At 44.9% G+C, this 20,000-nt stretch overlaps 1 protein-coding gene across 1 annotated transcript in view; it reads right to left on the bottom strand.

The window, feature by feature from the left end:
- syngap1b (synaptic Ras GTPase activating protein 1b) overlaps positions 1-20,000 on the bottom strand; it is a 147,306-nt gene that overhangs the window by 109,007 nt on the left and 18,299 nt on the right. The window contains 2 exon segments of the mRNA XM_068702163.1: positions 5,329-5,504; positions 5,507-5,713. Coding sequence (XP_068558264.1) covers positions 5,329-5,504; positions 5,507-5,713 — 383 coding nt within the window.

The following is a 20,000-nucleotide window of genomic DNA, read 5'->3' as shown; positions in this document are numbered from 1 at the left end:
TCGCTGCCAGCCCTCTCGCTCCCCCTACAGGACAGAAAGAGGCAGAGCAGCCGGCAGAGAGATTCAGCAGTCAGTGACGAAAATGGGAGTGAATTTTCTCAGATCAAGATCTAATATAATATTTAAAAAGTCAAAGAAATGTCAGGTCCAGAAAAAAATGTATTTATTTACTTATTCACATAATCACCTGCATTGTTTTTTTTTCCAACCCAGAAGTGACCCAATTAGCGCGGCGGTTCAGAACCAGCCTGCCTCATTAACGCATTCCACATTCCTAAAACTACTCCGTCTTTACATGTGTTAGACCTCAAAACTATTGAAATATGATCATGTCATTGTCACATGAGATGTCAAAAGTCAAACCAATATCAATTATACATCGACAGTATGAATCTATTAGTTTAAAATTCTCTTGAATCAGTGCATTGCTGCTCACACACACACACACACACACACACACACACACACACAACACTACGGCTGCAACTAGTAATCACTTAATATGCAAAGTCATATCTCAACTATAAGGGGATCGTCTATAACATGTCATAAAATAGTAAATAATACGTATTACAGTTTCATAAAGCCCGAGTTGACATCTTCATTTGACTTGTTTTGACCAACAGCCCAACGCTGTTCAGTTCACTATCACAAGAGACCCAAAGTAGGAGAGCAAGTGAGGAGCTGAAGGAAAGGAAAGGAAAGGAAAGGAAAGTGCTCCAGTTCCACTCAAAACTTCTCTTCCTTCTTTCTGCTGCAGCCACAACGCACACTGCTAAACACAGGAGAGTATCGAATACTAAACGGAGATGTGAAATGACACATGAACAGGTGTTGAACTGCATCCATTTTGTCTTCTTCTAATCCTAATACGTGATCACACAGGCATAGTAACACTAAGCAACATGTTCTGCTGCTTTCGGCTGCATGCTCGCTTGTTTTCCAAGTGGCACATTTCCATTTTCTTTTTTGTTCTTGCCTAGAATGTTCTGCCAATCACATACAGTACAGAAGCTCAAGAGAGATAGCGTAGAAGTCACGTCCACTTCTGAGCGCTGAATGACAAGAAGAAAAGAAACTCGCAGGAGAGGGCACTGTAATTATAGGCGGCGGGTTTTCAATCAGCATTTTTGTAATTTCACAGGCGTTTTGTTTTTATTTTCAAGGGTATTTTGCCCCCAGATGCACGGTGTCACAACGTGCCACTCAGACGACACGTCACGTCAGCGCATCTATTATCCTTCACAATTAAAATGAGCCATGTCAGCGAGGGTGTAATCCCATTCCAGCCCCATGAAGTGCCTCCGCTCCATCACTAGGGAAACAGTTGAATGAACCGAAACCCACCGAGAGCTTTCCCTATAGTGACACATTTCAGACACATCAGAGGAGTCTCGTTCCCCCCCGAAGCGACACCTCGGCTCTTCAGGAGGACGCCTCTCCTGCCTCTTCCTGATGGCCATCATTCATAAAACAAAACCAAAAAAAAAAAAAAAAAAAAGAAACCACAAAAAAAAAAAAAAAAACAGCTAGTGAATGGAGCTGTGAGGAGCACAGAGACAGGTGGCTTGTGGGAGAGCCAAAGACTCCTGCCAGTCACCCCAGAGAGAGAGGGAAGAAGGGGGGGGGGGGGGCAGAAAAAGTAGGAGAGATGGAAGGGAGGGTGAGATAGACGGAGAGGAAGTGTGGTAGCAATGAATATGGAGACAGAAGGAGGCAAGGAGGGAGAGATTGGGCGGAGTAGGGAGGGGAGGGAACAGATGGATTAGATTAAAAAGAGGAGAGAGAGAGAGAGAGAGAGAGAGAGAGAGAGAGAGAGAGAGAGAGAGAGAGAAGGTATAGTGAAGGATAGATGGAGGGCAGGATTGGGCCCCGGGGTGAGGCAGAGATACAAAGAGAGAGAGAGACCAAGGGACTGGACCGGTGATGTTGACCTCAGATGCCAAAAATATAAGCAAACAGAAAATCAAAGGGGTGAAAGGCTGATATCAAAATGTGCAAGAAGCTGCAGCACCGATGGGGGGGGGGGGGGGGGGGAGGGGGGGGGGAGAGAGAAACAAGGTCCCTCTGCTGATTCTCCATATCTCCGCTATGAAAACGTACAGTGTGATTGCTTTTTTTTGCCGAGCCACTGAAGCCATCTAAAACAAAAATGGAAATAAATTGTGTGTGTGTGTGTGTGTGTGTGTGTGTGTGTGTGTGTGTGTGTGTGTGTGTGTGTGTGTGTGTGTGCGAAAGAGAAAGGAAGAGAGAGAGAGAGAGAGAGAGAGAGAGAGAGAGAGAGAGAGAGACACCCGCTCTGCATGAGGTGAGTGACAGGCATGAATATTTAACGCCTTTCGCCGTCGCCGAGGTGACGGCTATCAGCGCGTCAGTCCTGCCTCCGATCCATTCACAGCTGCTGCCTTATTGGCACAATTAGACAGGGATGGGGGCTCTGATTAATTGAACTGGGCTCTGCTTTCAATCCCTCCAGAGCGGGTACAGGTCTCTTATCGGGATCACAGCGGCGCTCTCTGTCTCTTGGGCGATGACAAGTCGAAAGGCTATCGGCGGCCGGGCACACACACACACACACACACACACACACACACACACACACACACACACGCGCTTTGACCGGCCACATGAGGAGGCGCCACTTTGTGGACTCACTTTGCAATATAGTTGAACGTAGGAATGTGAAAAAAGCCATACGTACTGTATAATAAACTGAGTACGTATAAATGCATCAAGTAGTGAGGCAAGTACAATAAAAGTAAGATGAAATATTTCCAAATGCCCAGACATGCAGACGCCCTTTTGTAATTCTATGAAGCAAATTAGAAACCTGTAATATATCAGCGTATGGTCTAATAACAGACCTGCTGACCTTTTGGCCTTTGGATTCTACATTGTTCTGGTCCATTTATGGTGGTGTTACGAATCAGCAGTCCTGCCTTAATAAACTGGGTAATTCCGTGTGCAGAACTAATTTGTGTTGCAAAGCAGAGGCAGAGAAAGTTGAGGAACAGTACCCTCTCCTGGCCTGGAGAGCAAGATGACATTTTACTCACAAGCACTTTATCTGTGTGTTCTGTGCATCCGCGCACGAACTTGGGAGCAAAACAGTGGAGTTAATCAACACTAACACACTGCTGTGCCCATTTCAAGTCATCTGAGAATCACCTGGGGAAAACACAGAATAAAAATAACTGGGAGGGAGCTCTGTCTCTCTCTCTCTCTCTGTCTCTCGTTTCCTTAACAAGTACACTGTGCCGGTTTAACTGCAGCAGATCATGAATTCACTGTGAAGCTCTCTGAATGTGTTAAAACAACTGAAAAACAAAACTGCCGCGAAACCGTTCCCCTCGATGAATGCAGGCTGAAAAAGAACACCGCTTTCATCAGGATATATCCAGCTACATGTAAAGCCCAGCTTCAACCAGCACTTCAATGTTCTACCTAACAAATAAGCACTAAGTTCTATTTATGTAAAACTATGAGTGGAAAAGTTGAACCTGAAGAACTTTGACCCTGTTATCCATAATGTTTTTCACTCGCGTGTTTGGGACTATTTTCCGCTGCGGATTGATACACATTGGGCGCTCTTGTGAGCACCGGGAAGACTTATGTGGGGATCGATTCAAATAAATGACTGGTTATGAAGTACTATGCGAGCCATTGCAACAGTTTGGCTCATCAATGTACTTTTATATCGTTTTTTTGGACAACATTGTAAGTCAACTGTTCAGAGGAATCCTATCATATCAGGCCGTTGGCGAGATTCAGTGTTGCTTTTTGTGTTTCTAGATTCGCTGACAGCAGGAAGACCAAAGAATATCACCAGCGTTCTCCTTTAAAGAATGTACTCTGCATTAATAAGTCCACACCGCCTTCGGGTGTTATTGATATTAATTCCTAAAGCTTAAATCGTGTACATTCTGTTAAATCACACGACAAGTTTTAATCCTTTTCAACGACAAGAAACCTGCGACTTTTATGCTCATGCCAGAAATCCGTCAGATCGCCAATGAGCCCGATCCATCGTTCAATCGCTCAAACGACATTCAGCCTAACTTAGTGACCCATCGTGTCAAAATGACTCCATGGTACCGACAGAAACCTACGACTAATCACTCAAGAACATGTACGAAACTAACTGACAGAGAAGTGATCAGGCGGCTTGAGGACGTGGACACTAAAAACACTCCCTTTCAACTTTTCAATAAGAAATAACTCACAGGCTCGTGCGACATATGACAGATAAATCCCCTTTTTTTTTTCTGGTTAAACAGTTATGATTCACAATGCAGAGGATTGCCAAAAAGTTTCCAACCACAAGAAATAACCTTAAAAGTTGAACCCCCAAAAGCAAACCTGATCCAGAGCGGCTGGAGTCTCTGGTGTAGACTCTGGATACACTCTCTCTCCGACCTCCTTTTGAACACATGTTAGCAGTAAAGTACGCTCTGCGGTCCTTTAACTAACAGAGACTGTGAGAAACTCTCTTCTAACAGGCGCCGCTCAAATCGCTGTGAACCTGTTTTTAACCCAAAAGACACGAGGAAGCATTTAGTAAAATATTCATTGTATTGATCAAGAAAGGACCTTTTTTTTTTTAAACTAGCTGTATATAGTTTGAGTAAGATAACATTATTACAGAATCTGTCAGATCTTTGTAGGTTGTTCTTTGCTAATGAAACATACAGAAGAGATACAGTAACATTAATTAAAGCTGCAATAATCAATATTTCTATATGAACGACAATTCATTTCTCTCATTAGTTGAAGGAGACCAAAACAGAGCTAAAAGGAGGGTGAATATTGGACTTAAATAAGCAAATTTATAAGGTGGTAATATGATAATGTCATGTTTACTAGGAACCCAACCCTGTGTAATGGTTTATAATGTGTTTATAAAGTGTTTTAGCTGTAACACATCACTCCTGTAATAGGAGAGGTGAATGTTCCATAATGAAGTATATTAACGTGTGCATGTTTACAGTATATGATGAGTTAAAGGGTGATCATGGAAGAGTAGAATATTTCTGACAAATTTGCTTTGATCCATTTTAATAATAAAGGTTTTTTAATCTTTCATTTTTGCGGGAGAATTTAGGAACTCACAACTCATTGAGATAAAATGTGCTTGATGTCAAAATAAATGAAATATACTAAATATACTATGAGAGTGGTGCGTCCTCTATCAGTGCAAAGGCTGAAAAAGAAGTTATTTTCATTTCCCACATGATAAACAGCTCCCCTGAAGTGTTGTACTATCTAATACAAAACTATCGTAAAACCAGTTTCAGTATCGGTGTATTCCTGGTGTGCGGAGTGCAATACCTCCTCCTGGTCCAACATGTAGATCGGATTTCCGGTGTTCACGCGGAGATGGGGGTTCCAGTGGTCCTGGGGTGGACGCTCGTGTGAGGGGCGCTCGTAGATGGGGCGCTCGTGTGAGGGAAGCTTGAAGGAGGGCCGGTCGTAGGAAGGCCGGTCGAAGGAAGGACGGTCGAAGGAGGACGGTCGAAGGAGGGACGGTCGAAGGAGGGACGGTTGAAGGAGGGACGGCTGAAGGGGGGACGGTCGTAGGTGGGATGGTCGCAGGAGGGACGGTCGTAGGTGGGACGTTCGGGAGCGGGACGGTCGTAAGAGGGAGCGTGGAAGGAGAGGAGCGGGGTGCGATGATGGTGATGATGATAGGAGGGGGGGACGGCACACCTTGCATCTGGAGAGGAGAGAAGGAGGGAGGGGGAGGAGGGAGGGAGGGAGGAGAGAGAGCGAGGAAAGAGAAGGTCAGTTAGGATCATCGGTAGGAGGGCTGTGATGCTGTGACACATCGTCCTCATAACGTCGGTGCCAGATGTCGTTACATTGTGTTTGATGGGTCGTTTTAAAAGAGGTCATTAGTCATAATGAGACCATGCAGGACAATGCTAGAGGCGGAACCTGATTCTGGGGCGTTATATAACAATAACGAAATTCATCTTATTCGTAAAGCACATGTTGAGCAGGATATACAGTGTGTGTGTGTGTGGGGAAAACAATGAGGCCTTAAACTGCAGCATTAAATGAACAAAGCAGCAAGCATCGATACAACAAAAGTAGAAAATGATCGGCATCAAAGGAATAGTAGAATTCACAACAAGACAAGCATATTCTGTCCACTCTCGTATCTAAAGCTACATCCAGGAAACAGTTAGCTTAGCTCAGCCTGGGAACAGGATGAAACAGCTTGGCTGGCTCTGTCTGAAAGCAAGCTAGTCCAACACATACCCCCACCCCCCCCCCCCCCCCCCCCCCCCCCCCCCCCCCCCCCCCCCCCCACCCCAAACCTCAACGTGTTGTCTTTACATTTCACTTTCTGTTTGCATATCACAAACAAAATATAGAGGCGCTTGTGGGCCGTGTCTTAAACCTTGGGACAGAGCCAGGCTAGCTTTTTAACCACCTGTTTCCAGTAGTCATGCTAAGCTAAGCTAACTGTTTCTAGATGTGAGAGTGGGATTGATCTTTTGCAAGACAGCAAGTAAACAAAATGCCAAACCATTTCGTTATGAAAGGGGTAAAATGCTCTAAAACTCCTGGAACTAATTCCCCTTTCATAACTTCCTATATTCATTCCTGCAAACACATCATTCCTGCAAAACGCACCCTTTGAATGTGAAGTCAAGTCTCCATCTCTGTTAGTTTCATAGACTCACAGCTAAAAATGATTAATTGTCTAATTGAAGACGTCCTAGAGGCAGCTCACCAGCGAAATCTAATCACCTGTCCCTCGGCCCGAAGCTGCGCTGTCCACCAAATTGAACAGAAATCTTTTCCCGAGACCTCCAGCCGACGGGACGGACAGAGAAACTAAACTATAATCTTCTCGGTGGGGGTACACAATCATCTTTCATATTATCCTTGATTCTGAGGATCAATCAGGAAGATGTGGAGAAAAAAAAATATGAAAATGATATCTGAGGGCTCTGTGCCTTGGGTAATTTCAGAAATTGATCACACAGTATTTGAAACATTAATATGGACTTTTTTTTTTTCCTCCCCGAGTAGCTGTTTCACTGCGTTTAAAGTGAAAAAAAAGTGTGTGACTAAGGACCTTTGGTAAATGAGGTACTTTGTCTTCTCTTTCTTCGCTGCTCCAAGTTTTGTGGCCTCATTGCCCTGCTTTAACTTCAGGAAACACATCGAGCACGTAATGATACCGGCAAACATATCCAAGCTTTTATTAGCAAAACAATGTCATTCATGGCACAGTAACACTATTTGGCTACAATTTTCTAGCTCTGTGACTTGATCAAAATCTAAATGATGCATCTGTTCATCTGTATGAACCCCCCCCCCCCCCCCCCCCCCCCCGTCTCTCCTCTTAAGACTCCTTATTTGTTATCTCTGTTTAAGCGTGAGACATTTTCACTTCTTTTCCGCTTTCAGCGAGAGACAACAGCAGCATCTCTCACATGCATCGGATTACGCCACTGAGCATTTATAGTTTTCAGCTACGAATACAAAAGCAAACGTCTGGAGGCAGTTCTCTCGCGTCGTCCTGTCTGATGCTCCAATTCAAAGACTCTCCGCTCTTTGAGAAAACAGTTCAGTGGAACATGGCTGAATCGATCTTATTTGTTTTAAAATACAAAAGAAGTTGGCAATATCTCCCTATGAGGCAAATCACCACTCCACTAGCATCGCCATCACATGCTCAGAGTCCAGAAATCATTTCCACTAAAAACAAGTAAAAACAATTAAAAAAAAATGTGGTTTTTAAAATAAATCTTGGGGTAAACAAGTTTAGAAACAAGTCGCTGCAGTGTGTGTGTGTGTGTGTGTGTGTGTGTGTGTGTGTGTGTGTGTGTGTGTGTGTGTGTGTGTGTGTGTGTGTCAAATTAATGTTCCCCCAGTGGCTCACACCTCAAGCACCAATGAAACGCCAAATTCACACTGACAACATCTGCGTACAAGGCTGGAACACACACACACACACACACACACACACACACACACACACACACACACACACACACACACACACACACACACAATACGCACATGTTCGTGCAGCCACACACACACACACACACACACTCACAGACTGGTGTGTATGTGACCCTCTACTTGACACGGTGGCTGACTGAGGCTCTACACTCTCTCCTCTTGAAAGTCAGAAAGAAACAGTCACCTGTGGAACCACAATGCAACACCACAGCGCGTCACAACCGATTATTTTGCCGCGTCATCGCTGCCCAAGATTGTTCCAGGCGGTCGGCGGCTACAAGCGCGTCTCCGTCCCCAGCCAGAGCGGGAAAAGCACAACAGGCAATCGTCTAATTGTGGCAAAAAATAACAACTCTGTTGATCTTTCAAGTTCCTGTTTGAATTATGAATCGAGCTGCTGAAATATAGATGAGCTCCTCACCAGGCACAGCTAATTAATATGGACGACTCAAGGAAGGGAAAGAAAGAGCGGAGAGTTGATTATCTTTCATACGTGAACCGTGGTCATGTGGTCACACAGGACAGAGGTTTGGTGTCTTGATAAACGGCAAAGTTCACCCAAAAAAATCTAAAAGACATATTTTTTTCCTCGTACCTGTAGTGCTATTTATAAATCTAGATTTAAAAAAAAAAAAAAAAAAATGTTGGTGTGAAGAAAAATAGTTCCTATTCATGAAACACGACAATCTTGAGAAATTGGGTTATAATTTCTGCATAAGAGACATTGCAGATTTTAAAATTAAATTTGTCATACAGTCCTATGATATCAGAGAGAAAAGCAATCTAGATTGATAAATAACACTACTAAAAAAAAATATGTTTTTTTTTTATGATTTTTGGGGTGAACTGTCCCTTTAAGGACCCTTCAGTCAGATGATCACTCTAAACAACTCAGCTTCTGTCACAGTCACAAAAAGTTGCCCGAATAGAGATACGTCTTTTGTTGTTGTTGTTGTTGTGTATATGAAATGTTTGTGGTGGACAGAAACCCGAGGCTATGGATGCGAGTGACGGGGGAGCAGTAAAGGGTCACAATAGCCTCAGCTCAAGCGTTTGCACAATTTCTAAAAGAGAGCCGAGTGGAACAGACCGAAGCACGTAGGATGACTGGATGAACGTCAGCAGAACACTTCAGTCCCAGGGCTTTCAGAAGATTATCTATATTACTGATTAAAAGGCAACACGGTGATGTCATCAAATGTCTTGTGTGTTGTTCGACCCTGAAATATTCCATTTGCTTTAATGTGAGACAACATAAAGCAGTAAAGTGACAACCTGGTGCCGTCCAATGCCACTTTGCCTAAATTTGCTGACTAATTGATAATCTGATCTTTGCAGCACTAATCCCACGTTCTCTCTCTCTCTCTCTCTCTCAGTTCTCAGCACTTTACAAACCCACAATATTTGATGTAAGGGTCAAGTTGTAACCTTTCTATGTGAATAAATGAATATCAACTTTCTGTTGTTTTTTTTTCCTCTAATCCACATGAGGGTGTCTTTCATTCCTGGAGAAGTCCAAGTGAGGCTTACGAAAGCAACACTGGCTGATTTATTTAATTGGATGATTAAAATACTCTCTCTCTCTCTCTCTCTCTCTCTCTCTCTCTCTCTCTCTCTCTCTCTCTGTGTGTGTGTGTGTGTGTGTGTGTGTGTGTGTGTGTGTGTGCAGTTGAGTTGAGAATAAAAACACAATAAAGCCAAATGACTTATGTGGTTCTCTATAGCTTGCACCTCCAGCTGGTGAGAGTCACACACACACACACACACACAATTGAGGAAATGCATGTTGTGGAGTATTGTGTGACACAATGTGAAGGTTGTGAATTGAAAGCATGCGTCTCATCACAACTTTTGTCACGATCGCGGCTAAACAGCTGAAAAAGCAGTTTTAGGTACACGGGCTTTACGCTCCATTAATATGCTCAAAGTTGTTGTGTTGCACAGCGGGTTGTTTGGAAATGGTATCTTCAAAAGGCTGCGTGGCAAAATATTTTTGTTGCAAAGGGAAATTGTAAAAGTGTTGTAGCTTGCATCAAACAAAATGTTCCCGGCATCTCCATACATGTCATCATTAGGAGAGGGCTCCAGCAGTCCTGGCGATCTATCGCTTCCTCCCGCTCCTCTTACATACGTCGGGCCGTCATGGTGGACGGGGTGTGTCTGCTGAAAGCCGAACTGTGAAGGGAGACACGCGACAGCTGCTGAGTAAGCGCTCTATCAAACACTGGTCATCATCACAGGCCTTCACTCAGGCATAAAGCACGTTGTGACACGCTCTCCCTTTCTCCAAAAAAAAAAAAAGAAAGAAAAAAAAAAGCACCTCAAGCCCTTGAATCCAAACTTTGCAACTGTGCAGAGCAAAGTCATGATGCTGAGAGATATTCACTGGAGGATAGCAGCGTGAGTCATCCACAGCCCAATCTGCACTACTCTACTGTAGGCCTACCTCTCCACCCCCGAGGCTGCCTATTAAGGGCCTGTGAAGCGCAGTGGACAGAATTTCAATGAGCAGGCTCATTGTTCCGTCCGTCCGTCCGTCCGTCCGTCCGTATGTCGGTATACGTACGGGCTGCACACATACTGTACGGTAACGATCTGGCACAAGCAGAAGTGCTGAGGCCGCTCATCTCCCTCTACCTCACTCTATCCTTCATTCACTCTCGGCGGTCGGCTCTCTGTGTTTTCTCCGCCTCGCTCTGCCTTTTGTTCCTCTCTCGCCTTCACTCTCCGTGGGCTCTTTTTATATTTTTTTTTTTTTTTGCCTTTTCTGCCTTCCTTTGCAGTTTACAAAGAAGAGTCCCATGCACCAATCGGATGACCGGTCAGCCTTAGTCAACGTTGTCATTACTGGAACCCGACAGGCCTAATGTTGATTTATACACATCGCTGAGCTCCAAAACAGCGCTAAAAATAAAGCTTTGCAACGTCCCCGGGCCGCCCGGGGCGGATAATGTACTCCTGCAAGCATGGCGGACCAAAGCGTCTTAACTTTCCAGGCAAGAAAGCGCCACGCGGCGCACGCGTCGTTACCGCGACCTCGGCCGCACCAGTATCACGATATCATCGCCTCCGAAACGCATCGGTGGAGAAATAAACCGACAGAACACAGACTTTGAGTGAACACATGGAAGGCAGTGAGAAGAGACGCAGCGCTGCACTTTGACAAGCCGCGAGTCACGGTGGTGCATGCGCGCGGTACAGTAGGCCGCCGTCAGCGCTGAGTCAAGCGAGGGACGTCAAGTGTCAGCAGCGGGGTCACAGGGGCCCAGAGGTGCGAGGCTTTTCTTTTTTTTTTTTGCTGAACAAGCAACATTCGTCATGCCCTGGATTTCTGCGGAGAAGAAACTCCACCTCATTAGACTCACATTCGTTTTGACCATGGCAGTGGATTGGCATGAGCGTGCGGCACAATAAATAATAATAATAAACATAATAATAATAATAATAATAATAATAATCTTTCAGAAATCAGGCTTTGCTCCATTAAAAAGGCAATCAGTATAATTTATCTGCTCCATAGCACAAAATTACCTTAATATATCTGCGGGGGGTTGATAGGCTTGTTGATCGATACCAATTACTCAATGATTACCTCACAGGGTGGCGAGACCTCTGGCTCCCAAAAGTCAATACCCAGCCGGAGCGACTCAAAGCGCTCACAGCCTCACCCCCCCGACTTCTCCTCAAACAGCTCAAAAGAAGTACGAGCTACAGAACCGACGACCCGCTGTTCAGCTCGGTGAACTGACAGCAGCGCCGTTACAGCATTTTGCATCACGACACTACGTCTACGGCAAGGCGTATCTGTTGGGTCGCTGCTTTAATTAGGTAGCTCTGTTGTGAAAATGTGACTTCATTTGTGCCAATTACAGGCTACCATCACTCAGGGGGCACTGGTGGAGTCGGAGGAGGTGACAAACTAATTGTATCTGTGTTGCTGCAGTTACAGCTGATTACTTAATGTCATTTTAATGATCACATTTTTAAAGGCTAGTTTTTTTTTTGTTTTTGTAATTATACCGAGTACGACGTGGACTTTGACACGTTCATTGAGAGCGTAAAAAACTGTTACTGCAATCGTTACTTAACAATTACTGCAAACTAAATAAACAATCCGTCAATATTTTTACATTTTTACATTATTTTTACATTGTATTCAACCATTATAGGGTTGGTAATCTTGAGAAAACAGCGAGAGCATGTTAGCATCTGTCGCCAACTCTTTTCCAGTGAAAGCAGCTCACGTCACATCGCTCAACGCGTCGCTAAATCCGCAGAGAAAGTCGACCAAGTCAGCAGCAATGACGTCAGGCCTCTCTTCCAAAGCCACTCCCCCAAAATTAGCATTATAAGCGTAAAAAAAAAACAACAGACAGGGCTATTGTTAGCACTCGCAGATGTCAAGCTAGTAGCTAGTGTCAAAAAAAACAAACAAGAAAACATCAAATGTTTTTGAAGAACACATGTCTTTACGTAACGTGAGAGGAGTCGACTCCCCTTACTCTGTAGCTCTTTAGCAGGTTCACTCCCACCCAACTCTTCCTGTCCTGATACTGATATCTAAAATCTGCCGCCACCCGGCTGCCAATCTGATACCAGCCCCCCCCCCCCCCCCCCCCCCCCCCCCCCCCCGAGCGTAAAAGTAATTGAAATATTTCTTTGTGTCAGGGTAACATGAGGCCATGGGGTTTCTATGGCAGTACAATGTCGATGACTCACACATGACTGAATAAAGGTAAGTGACAGAAGGCACAACATCGTCATTGGCAAAAAAAAACTGTATTTAATGAGGATCGATCACATCGTGGCCTGATACCAAAAAAACTCTTAATAAGGTCAGTATAGGAGCTAATGTCGATCCAGCGCATCACAGCGGTATATCCCTACTTTTAGCCTCATTGTTTCGGTTTTAAAAAAAAGCAAAAAAAAAAAAAAAAGCTCTGTACACTTCCAGCTCAGAGCTAAATAGCAGACAAAGTTAGCAACTATAGCTGGGGAACATTATTGAACATTTTGCAGCTAAAAAGCCTGATATTCTACTCGGGAGTTGGTGGAAACTTACCAGAGACACAACTCCAAAATAAAATGCTAACTGTTTGGAAACACATTAGCAACATTATAATATGTTCGGGTTGAAGTTTTTCCGCTTGTTGTGGAGTTCTCGTGTCCGAAAACAATTGATTAATGCAGCTTTAACAACTACTACATAAATATATTGTACATTAGAGTCGCAGTGTACCTCCCTGTGTCCTCAGCACTGACACCACCCTTCCATCAGCACCGTATCTTGCTCTTCAGTACTACATCTATGCTCAGAACTGTGCCTACCTCCCCTCAGTGCTGTGCTCCCTTTCTGAGTACTGTGCGCTTTCTTCAGGGCTACTTGAAAAGCTGAAAGTACATAAAAAAAAAAATCACCTCCTAATCACTAGCCAAATTTAAGTTTACACTCACCAGCTGCCACTACAATGCAAAGAAATGTGTGTGTCTGTCTTCGTATGTGTGTGTGTGTGTGTGTGTCCAAATGTAAGAGTGGTGCTGTGTTGTCTGTGTGAAGAGCGAGAGCAATGCATATGTTTAAAAAAGAAAAGAAAAGCTGCCCATACAGTCAAAGTACTGTATGAATCCAGGCCCTTTTAAATTTCACCTACAATGAGTCCACTTCAGCCATGGAGGAGAGGTGTTTGATAAGAGGAGGAGAGGATGCGTGTGTGTGTGTGTGTGTACATGTGTGTATGTGTGTGTGGCAGAGAGAGAGAGAGAGAGAGTGAGTGGGAGAGGGGGAGAGAGAGAGAGAGAGAGAGAGAGTATCCTCACCTATCAGATCATTCACCCAGCCCTCACGCGGCGCGTCCCGGGTTCCCCATTGCTCACCCAGAGCGTCCACACGGCGTCACTGTTGCTGCGCTGCTAGCGCCTTGAATCCGCCCCCAACTCCACCACACAGGAAACAAGGTTACTGCCCAAGAGATGTCACTTCCGAAACACCCACTCCCGCTCGCTTGCTCGCGCTCGCTCCCTCACGCCCCCAGCCTATTGCCATGACAACCGAGAAAAGAATAGAATATAAGTGAGTGTTAAAGAGACAGAGGGATCAGAGAGACAGGGAGGAAAAGAGGGATGCGAACAGAGAGACGGAGAGGGGAGGACAGAGAGGGAAGCAGAGGAGAGGAGGAGAATGGGCAGAGAGAGAGAGAGAGAGAGAGAGATAGAGAGAGAGAGGTGAATGAGTGGGCGGGGAAAGGATGGATGACAGAGGAGAGGGTGAGAGATTGAGAGAGCGAGAAAGAGAGAGAGAGAGAGAGAGAGAGAGAGAGAGAGAGAGAGAGAGAGGCATGTGGTGGGATGTAATCGTGGGGAAAGGGAGGAGAGAGGTGTCGATGCTGTGGACACCGTGAAGAAGAAGAAGAAGAAGAAGAAGAAGAAGAAGAAGAAGAAGAAGAAGAGAAATGAAGTGATGAGAGAGGGAAAGAGGGAAGGAAGGGAGGAAGGAAGGAAGGAGGACACTTTTTTGGGAATAGGGAGCCCACATCTTGTTCCCATAGCAACACAGCCATCCATGAAATACTGACTTGTACCTCCCTCTCACTCTCTTACTCTCTCTGTGCTCTGTCTCTCCAATCCCTCCCCCCACCCCCCCCTCTCCTTTTTCTCTTTCCATCTCTAACTATATATACACACACACACACACACACGCACACACCATGAGCGTAAGTTGGCACTGAGGATGCGTGCAGTAATCCACGCTCTGCAACATTGTCAAACGCATCAGAAAGGTACAAAACACACCATCAAGTGATGGCCGGAGTGCGGCTGGAATGAACTAGTTCCCGTACGATGTGTCATGGAAGCCCGACTAAAAAGGCAACAACCTGCTGTCCCAGAGACATGAGACATCGTCCAGGAAGGGTACGACAGCGAAACGCCATAGGACAGTCCGGCCTCAAAGGAATTCATGGCGTCGATCAGTCGTTCACGACAAAAAGTTATAGGAGTAGTTGTGTGAAGAATTAAAAAAAAATAAAAAATAGAGCTGGAGTTGAAGTTCAATTCCAGCAGACTTTGTCACAGTCCTACCAACTCTGACGTCAGCAAGGGAGTGTTGGGAGGAAGTTTCCTATCGATGCCTTAAAGAGACACTCCACTGATTCTAGCCTCTCAGAGAGTTCAAGTGCAAAAAGGGGGGGGGGGGGGGGGGGGGGGACTGCTGTGTGACGTCTGGTAAATTGGGTAATTTAGGATAGTTTGGGGCTGAAAAAATGAAATAAATCCATAAATCCAGAGGCCACAATAGCCGCTACTGTAGCAAAGCGCACCCAAATCTGCCCGGACCATCCGGAGCCTGTCGAGTTGCATTGTGGGTAATGTAGGCACCTGGTTTTTGACGAGGACGACTGCAGAGATGATATTTAAACTGTCAGGCATGCTAAACACAAAGAGGAATCTGGCAACTATAAGGAACACTATTTTGGAAGACGCAAGCTACATTTTGGCTAAGTCAGACTAAGGGATCGCTTCACAGCCAGTGTAGGAAGAGGAGCAATGATTCAAATTTCATCGCGAGTGTTCTGTTAAGATGGACTTGACAAAATCCAAACCGATCCCTTAAAAAAAATGCAATATGTAAAGAGAAGAGTGGGGGGTTGGATGTGGCCATCATCCCACCATGAATCCCAATGAAGTCCAACTTTCGACAGTAACTCCTGGCAAGCCTCTCTCTCTACAGCCCCCCCCCCCCCCCCTCTCTCTCTTTCCTCCCCCATACCTCCCCTCCTCCCTCTGCCCATCTGTTTCTCAGCCCAGCACCCCTTTGCTCTCTGGCTACCTCTCTGGCTTCTTCTTCCTGGATGTGGCCCTCTCTTTTCATACCCCCTCTGTAACCTTTTATCTCCATCTCTGTGCCCCCCCCCCCCCCCTCCCCCCCCCCCCCCCCCCCCTCCCCACCCACCATCCCCCCCTCCCCTTTTTGTATTTTACACTGTCCACTCTTCCATCCTTTCATCTTCAATATTCCTCTATCTGGGATTTTTAAAAAAAAATGAATTATCTGTCCTAGAATCACATTCTACCATTCACCTCTCTCCTGTTCCCTCTCACTCCTCCATCTTCTCTCACACTCTTCTATTTTTATTTCTAGATCTCTGTGATGTTTTCTTCTCTGCCTCTCCGAATCTAAATTCAAATGTAGCTACCTGGCTTTTAGTCTCGGGCTTTTAGGTCTCGTCTCTCCTCCTTTTTCTTAAACGTGGCCTTTCCATTCTTTCTCCGAACACACGTCTTAATCTCCCAGGCCAAATGGAAAGGCTTCCACGCACATCGGCACACATGCTGGGATTAAATAATTACTAATAATTAAACTACACGGCAACTGCAACTGCAACTGCGGCCAGCATACGCAAACAGCCTCAAGACGTCTTTTGTCATTCATACGCATTGACATCACATAGATCTGAATGTAGCAATTTTGGACATCTTCACCATATTGCGCGTAACAACGTTGTGCGCTTAAAAAAAACAAAAATCTACAGACATGAAAATGTTTGATTTCGATGTTAAAGTCAACGCAAGTGTCCGAGAAACCGAATATCAAGTGAAAGAAAGTATTCCTCTCCAACACTTCACTGTGAGGACTTCTCCCCCCCCCCCTGAGATTCTGAATGGGCCGGACTCAACTCGCAAGCAAATACAGAATGAATGACAGGAACAGCTTGAGACCATTCAGGCTTTGGCCAATAGCAAAAGTTGGGTTTGCCTGTTATATCTGTGCAGAAAGCCTGCTCCCTCTCCACTGCTCTCTGGCTCGCTCTCAGTCTCCCACTCGCTTACACTTACTCCCACAACTCTCTCTGGCTCTCTCTCATTCGTTCGCACCTCTCTCCCTCGTTCTCTGTCCGCAGCTCTCCTTTTACCTTACCTAATGTCTTTTATCTATAACTGGAGCTCTCTCTCTCTCTCTCTCTCTCTCTCTCTCTCTCTCTGATGTGACAAAATGTGACTTGTGTGTGTTTCCATCAGGTATGTAGGCTGATGCATTTCCTGCCCTATTGACACAAAAAAAAAAAAAGTATTCCTTTTGAGAATCTATCTGTCTCTGCCAGTGTGGGGCCATATCCAGGAACAGAGAGTACACAACATACAACGCAATAACGTGGGGAGCTAATGGTCATAAAGAAACTGAAGAAGCAGCCCATTCATGAGGAGAAAGCGTGAGGAGATGTCTCTGTAAGGTCACGGTGAGCAGGAACGCATCAGGCCTCAGAGTGTCCGGGCTGCTTCGGTGCTGTTGTTCGCCTACGCCGATCCACGCAACGTCGGATGTTCACGTCGTAATCAAGTCACCGTTCGGTTTTATCTTTAACTTCCAGAAGAAGTAGTAAGAATTAGAATAGAATTAAGACAACCTTTATTGGGAGCGTAATAATTCACAAAAGCCGGTTACGGATGGGAAATACACACTCTCTCTCACGGACCCTGTGATTTTTTTTGCTCTCTTCTCTCCCGTAACTCCCCCGTCCTCCATCTCTTCATCTCTCTCCCTGCGTTTTGCTTTAAACAGTCCGACAGGCTATACGCAGGGAACTCTCCAGGTTGCTCTGTGAGGCCCTTTTCACTCGGGGGTGTGAATAATGAAACACTAGGGGGGGGGGGGGGATGAGACCGCTCTGACGATCTCTCTGCTGCGGCTTCATTCAGAGGCGCAGCCCTGCTTCAAGTCTTCACCTGACTGCCAAGGTGATATTCGACGTGCTAAGAGGAGAAAATAAAGATGAATGGGGAGAAAGGGAGCTCTGAGTGTGTGTGTGTGTGTGTGTGTGTGTGTGTGTGTGTGTGTGTGTGTGTGTGTGTGTGTGTGTGTGTGTGTGTGTGTGTGTGTGTGTCTCAAGTAATACCATATCATTTTTGTGCAGTTTCATATTACAAGTACAAGAATGGCGCTACTGTCCTGATTGCTGATTTAAACTATAGTTGTAGCAGCAGCACTGCTGCTGCCAAGACCAGGATGTATAATGGAACTATTAAAACAGCACTTATTTAAATTTGGCAAAAATATTCGTAGCGAAAAGGACATCAACCTTTCTCAAAGGCAGAGCTGCACCGGAGGCCACAGCAATCACGCGAGCACCTGATTGCAGTTTTCCTCGGTCGATTTTTTTTTTAGATTTTTTGCTGATTCCGATTTTCTTTCTAAGAACTATAATTTACAGCAAGGCTCCATATGACTTTCTCTTGGACCGCCGTCCTGAAAAATAGATCCAGCTGTCCCCCCAAATCCTGTGCAAATATTATAAATGTCATTCTTTTCATTTGTTATTGTCATCTGCAAGTGGCTATTTGCATCAAAACACACAATTCAAACGAGTATGAAATAGATGTTTGTATTTTTATTTAAAGAATTGCTTCGAATAAAAAAAAATCTTGGCATTAGTAGTTAGTTAATTAGTGAATTCATTATTTTGTTATATTTTAAGGTCATAAATCCCTCTATTATATCTATGTAATACATGTTATATTGCTTCCGAAAACATCTTCAAAACAACTATTTCTTCCACGCTGGCATCTGCAGGTTGCCGTAAAGCACAGAGCGGAGGCTGAGGAAGCAGGACTATTTATGTCAGAGAGAGGTTTATAGACGCTCCCCCGTCTCGTGGTTCTGTTGGGCTCCGCCTAACACTGAGCCACATTGCTTACACTGAGGGTTCGCCTCGCGACAGCGCGGTACAGTAAGCCAATGTGTTATCTCCTCCCGTGATAATTGAATCTACGGTGCCAGCTATTCTAAACCTCCTATCACCAAAGTGTCAGAGGGCTTTAGCGCACTGAGCTCCAATCACAGCCGCTGATAACGTCTGCAGACTAATCCCACTGTTTTACTGAGCGCTAGCACAGATACGGCAACGGGAAATAACCAAACAGTTGCCTTGTGATGTGTGCCTGCGCGTCAAAACTGATGTGCCATTATGAGTGTTTTTACTTTTTGTAGGTAGCTAAAGCGGCCCTCACACTAAGTGGCACGTGCTGTAACTGCCTCACACCTGTTGAACCCCCTGTAAGTACGCAACCACGCTGTATCTACGGTTGGGGATGTTGAACTACATCTTCTCTGGCAACACGTGTCTTCATGACATAAAGCTGAGCCGCGTTAGCGTAGCGTTAGCGTAGCGTTATCTCGTCGAGTCACGCTCCCCCGTTCCCTGACCCCTGTGTGTTTTTTGTTTCTCGTCGGGGGTCGCCGTGCCTCACTGAAAGCGGGTCGAGCCCGAGCTGTCCCTAAGGAGATAAAGAACAATTATAGTCATCTGTCCTCAATCCAGAGATAGACTAGAAACTGTGTCATGGTCTTATTACCCAAAGGGTTGACGCTGAACGTTCTCACTCGTCACACCTTAACTCAGGTTGCCCCCCAGCAGACAAACAGCTGGGGGGGTGGGAGAGAAGTGCCAGTAATAATAACAGTGCCACCATTACTCATCATTCATGACATGATGTGAAAAATTTGCGATTCACAATTTGAATCCCGATAATCGTCAAGATATGCTAAAAACTCTTGAAGTGCCACTTGAGCATGCTGGAATCACTTCGCCTTACATCTTGTTGAGACACAAATGTGTTTTATTGCGTCACAGATTGGACACACATTCTTTTTAAAGAACATCCTTTTTTTTTAGTGAAGAACATACAATCTTAAAATAAGGTCATCATAAATCATAAGGGCCCCCTAAATAAATGATAAATAAATAAATAAAAACCAAGTGTGAATCTGTTCTTTCGTATATATATATATATATCCTCTGGGGTCAAAACAATCAGTCAGCAGATATATTGACAGACACCACCATGATGAGGGATCCTCACTTACTACTGCTACACAAAAAGCTGTGTAATGGATAGAGCCACGCGTCATTTTATGTTGTGTTTTATTCATTTAATTGACCCCGTTATGTTGACTCTTGACTCTTAATTATTTTTAACTCTGCCACAGCAGGTTTCTTTTTTTAATTAAGGAGTTTACAACGAAG

The sequence above is a fragment of the Cebidichthys violaceus genome, unplaced genomic scaffold, assembly GCF_023349555.1.
Source record: "Cebidichthys violaceus isolate CVI_PGR_0920_01 unplaced genomic scaffold, fCebVio1.0.p SCAF_81, whole genome shotgun sequence".
In the NCBI taxonomy this organism is placed as follows: domain Eukaryota; kingdom Metazoa; phylum Chordata; class Actinopteri; order Perciformes; family Stichaeidae; genus Cebidichthys; species Cebidichthys violaceus.
Note: the sequence above shows the minus strand (reverse complement) of the source record. Positions and strands in the feature narration are given on the sequence as shown.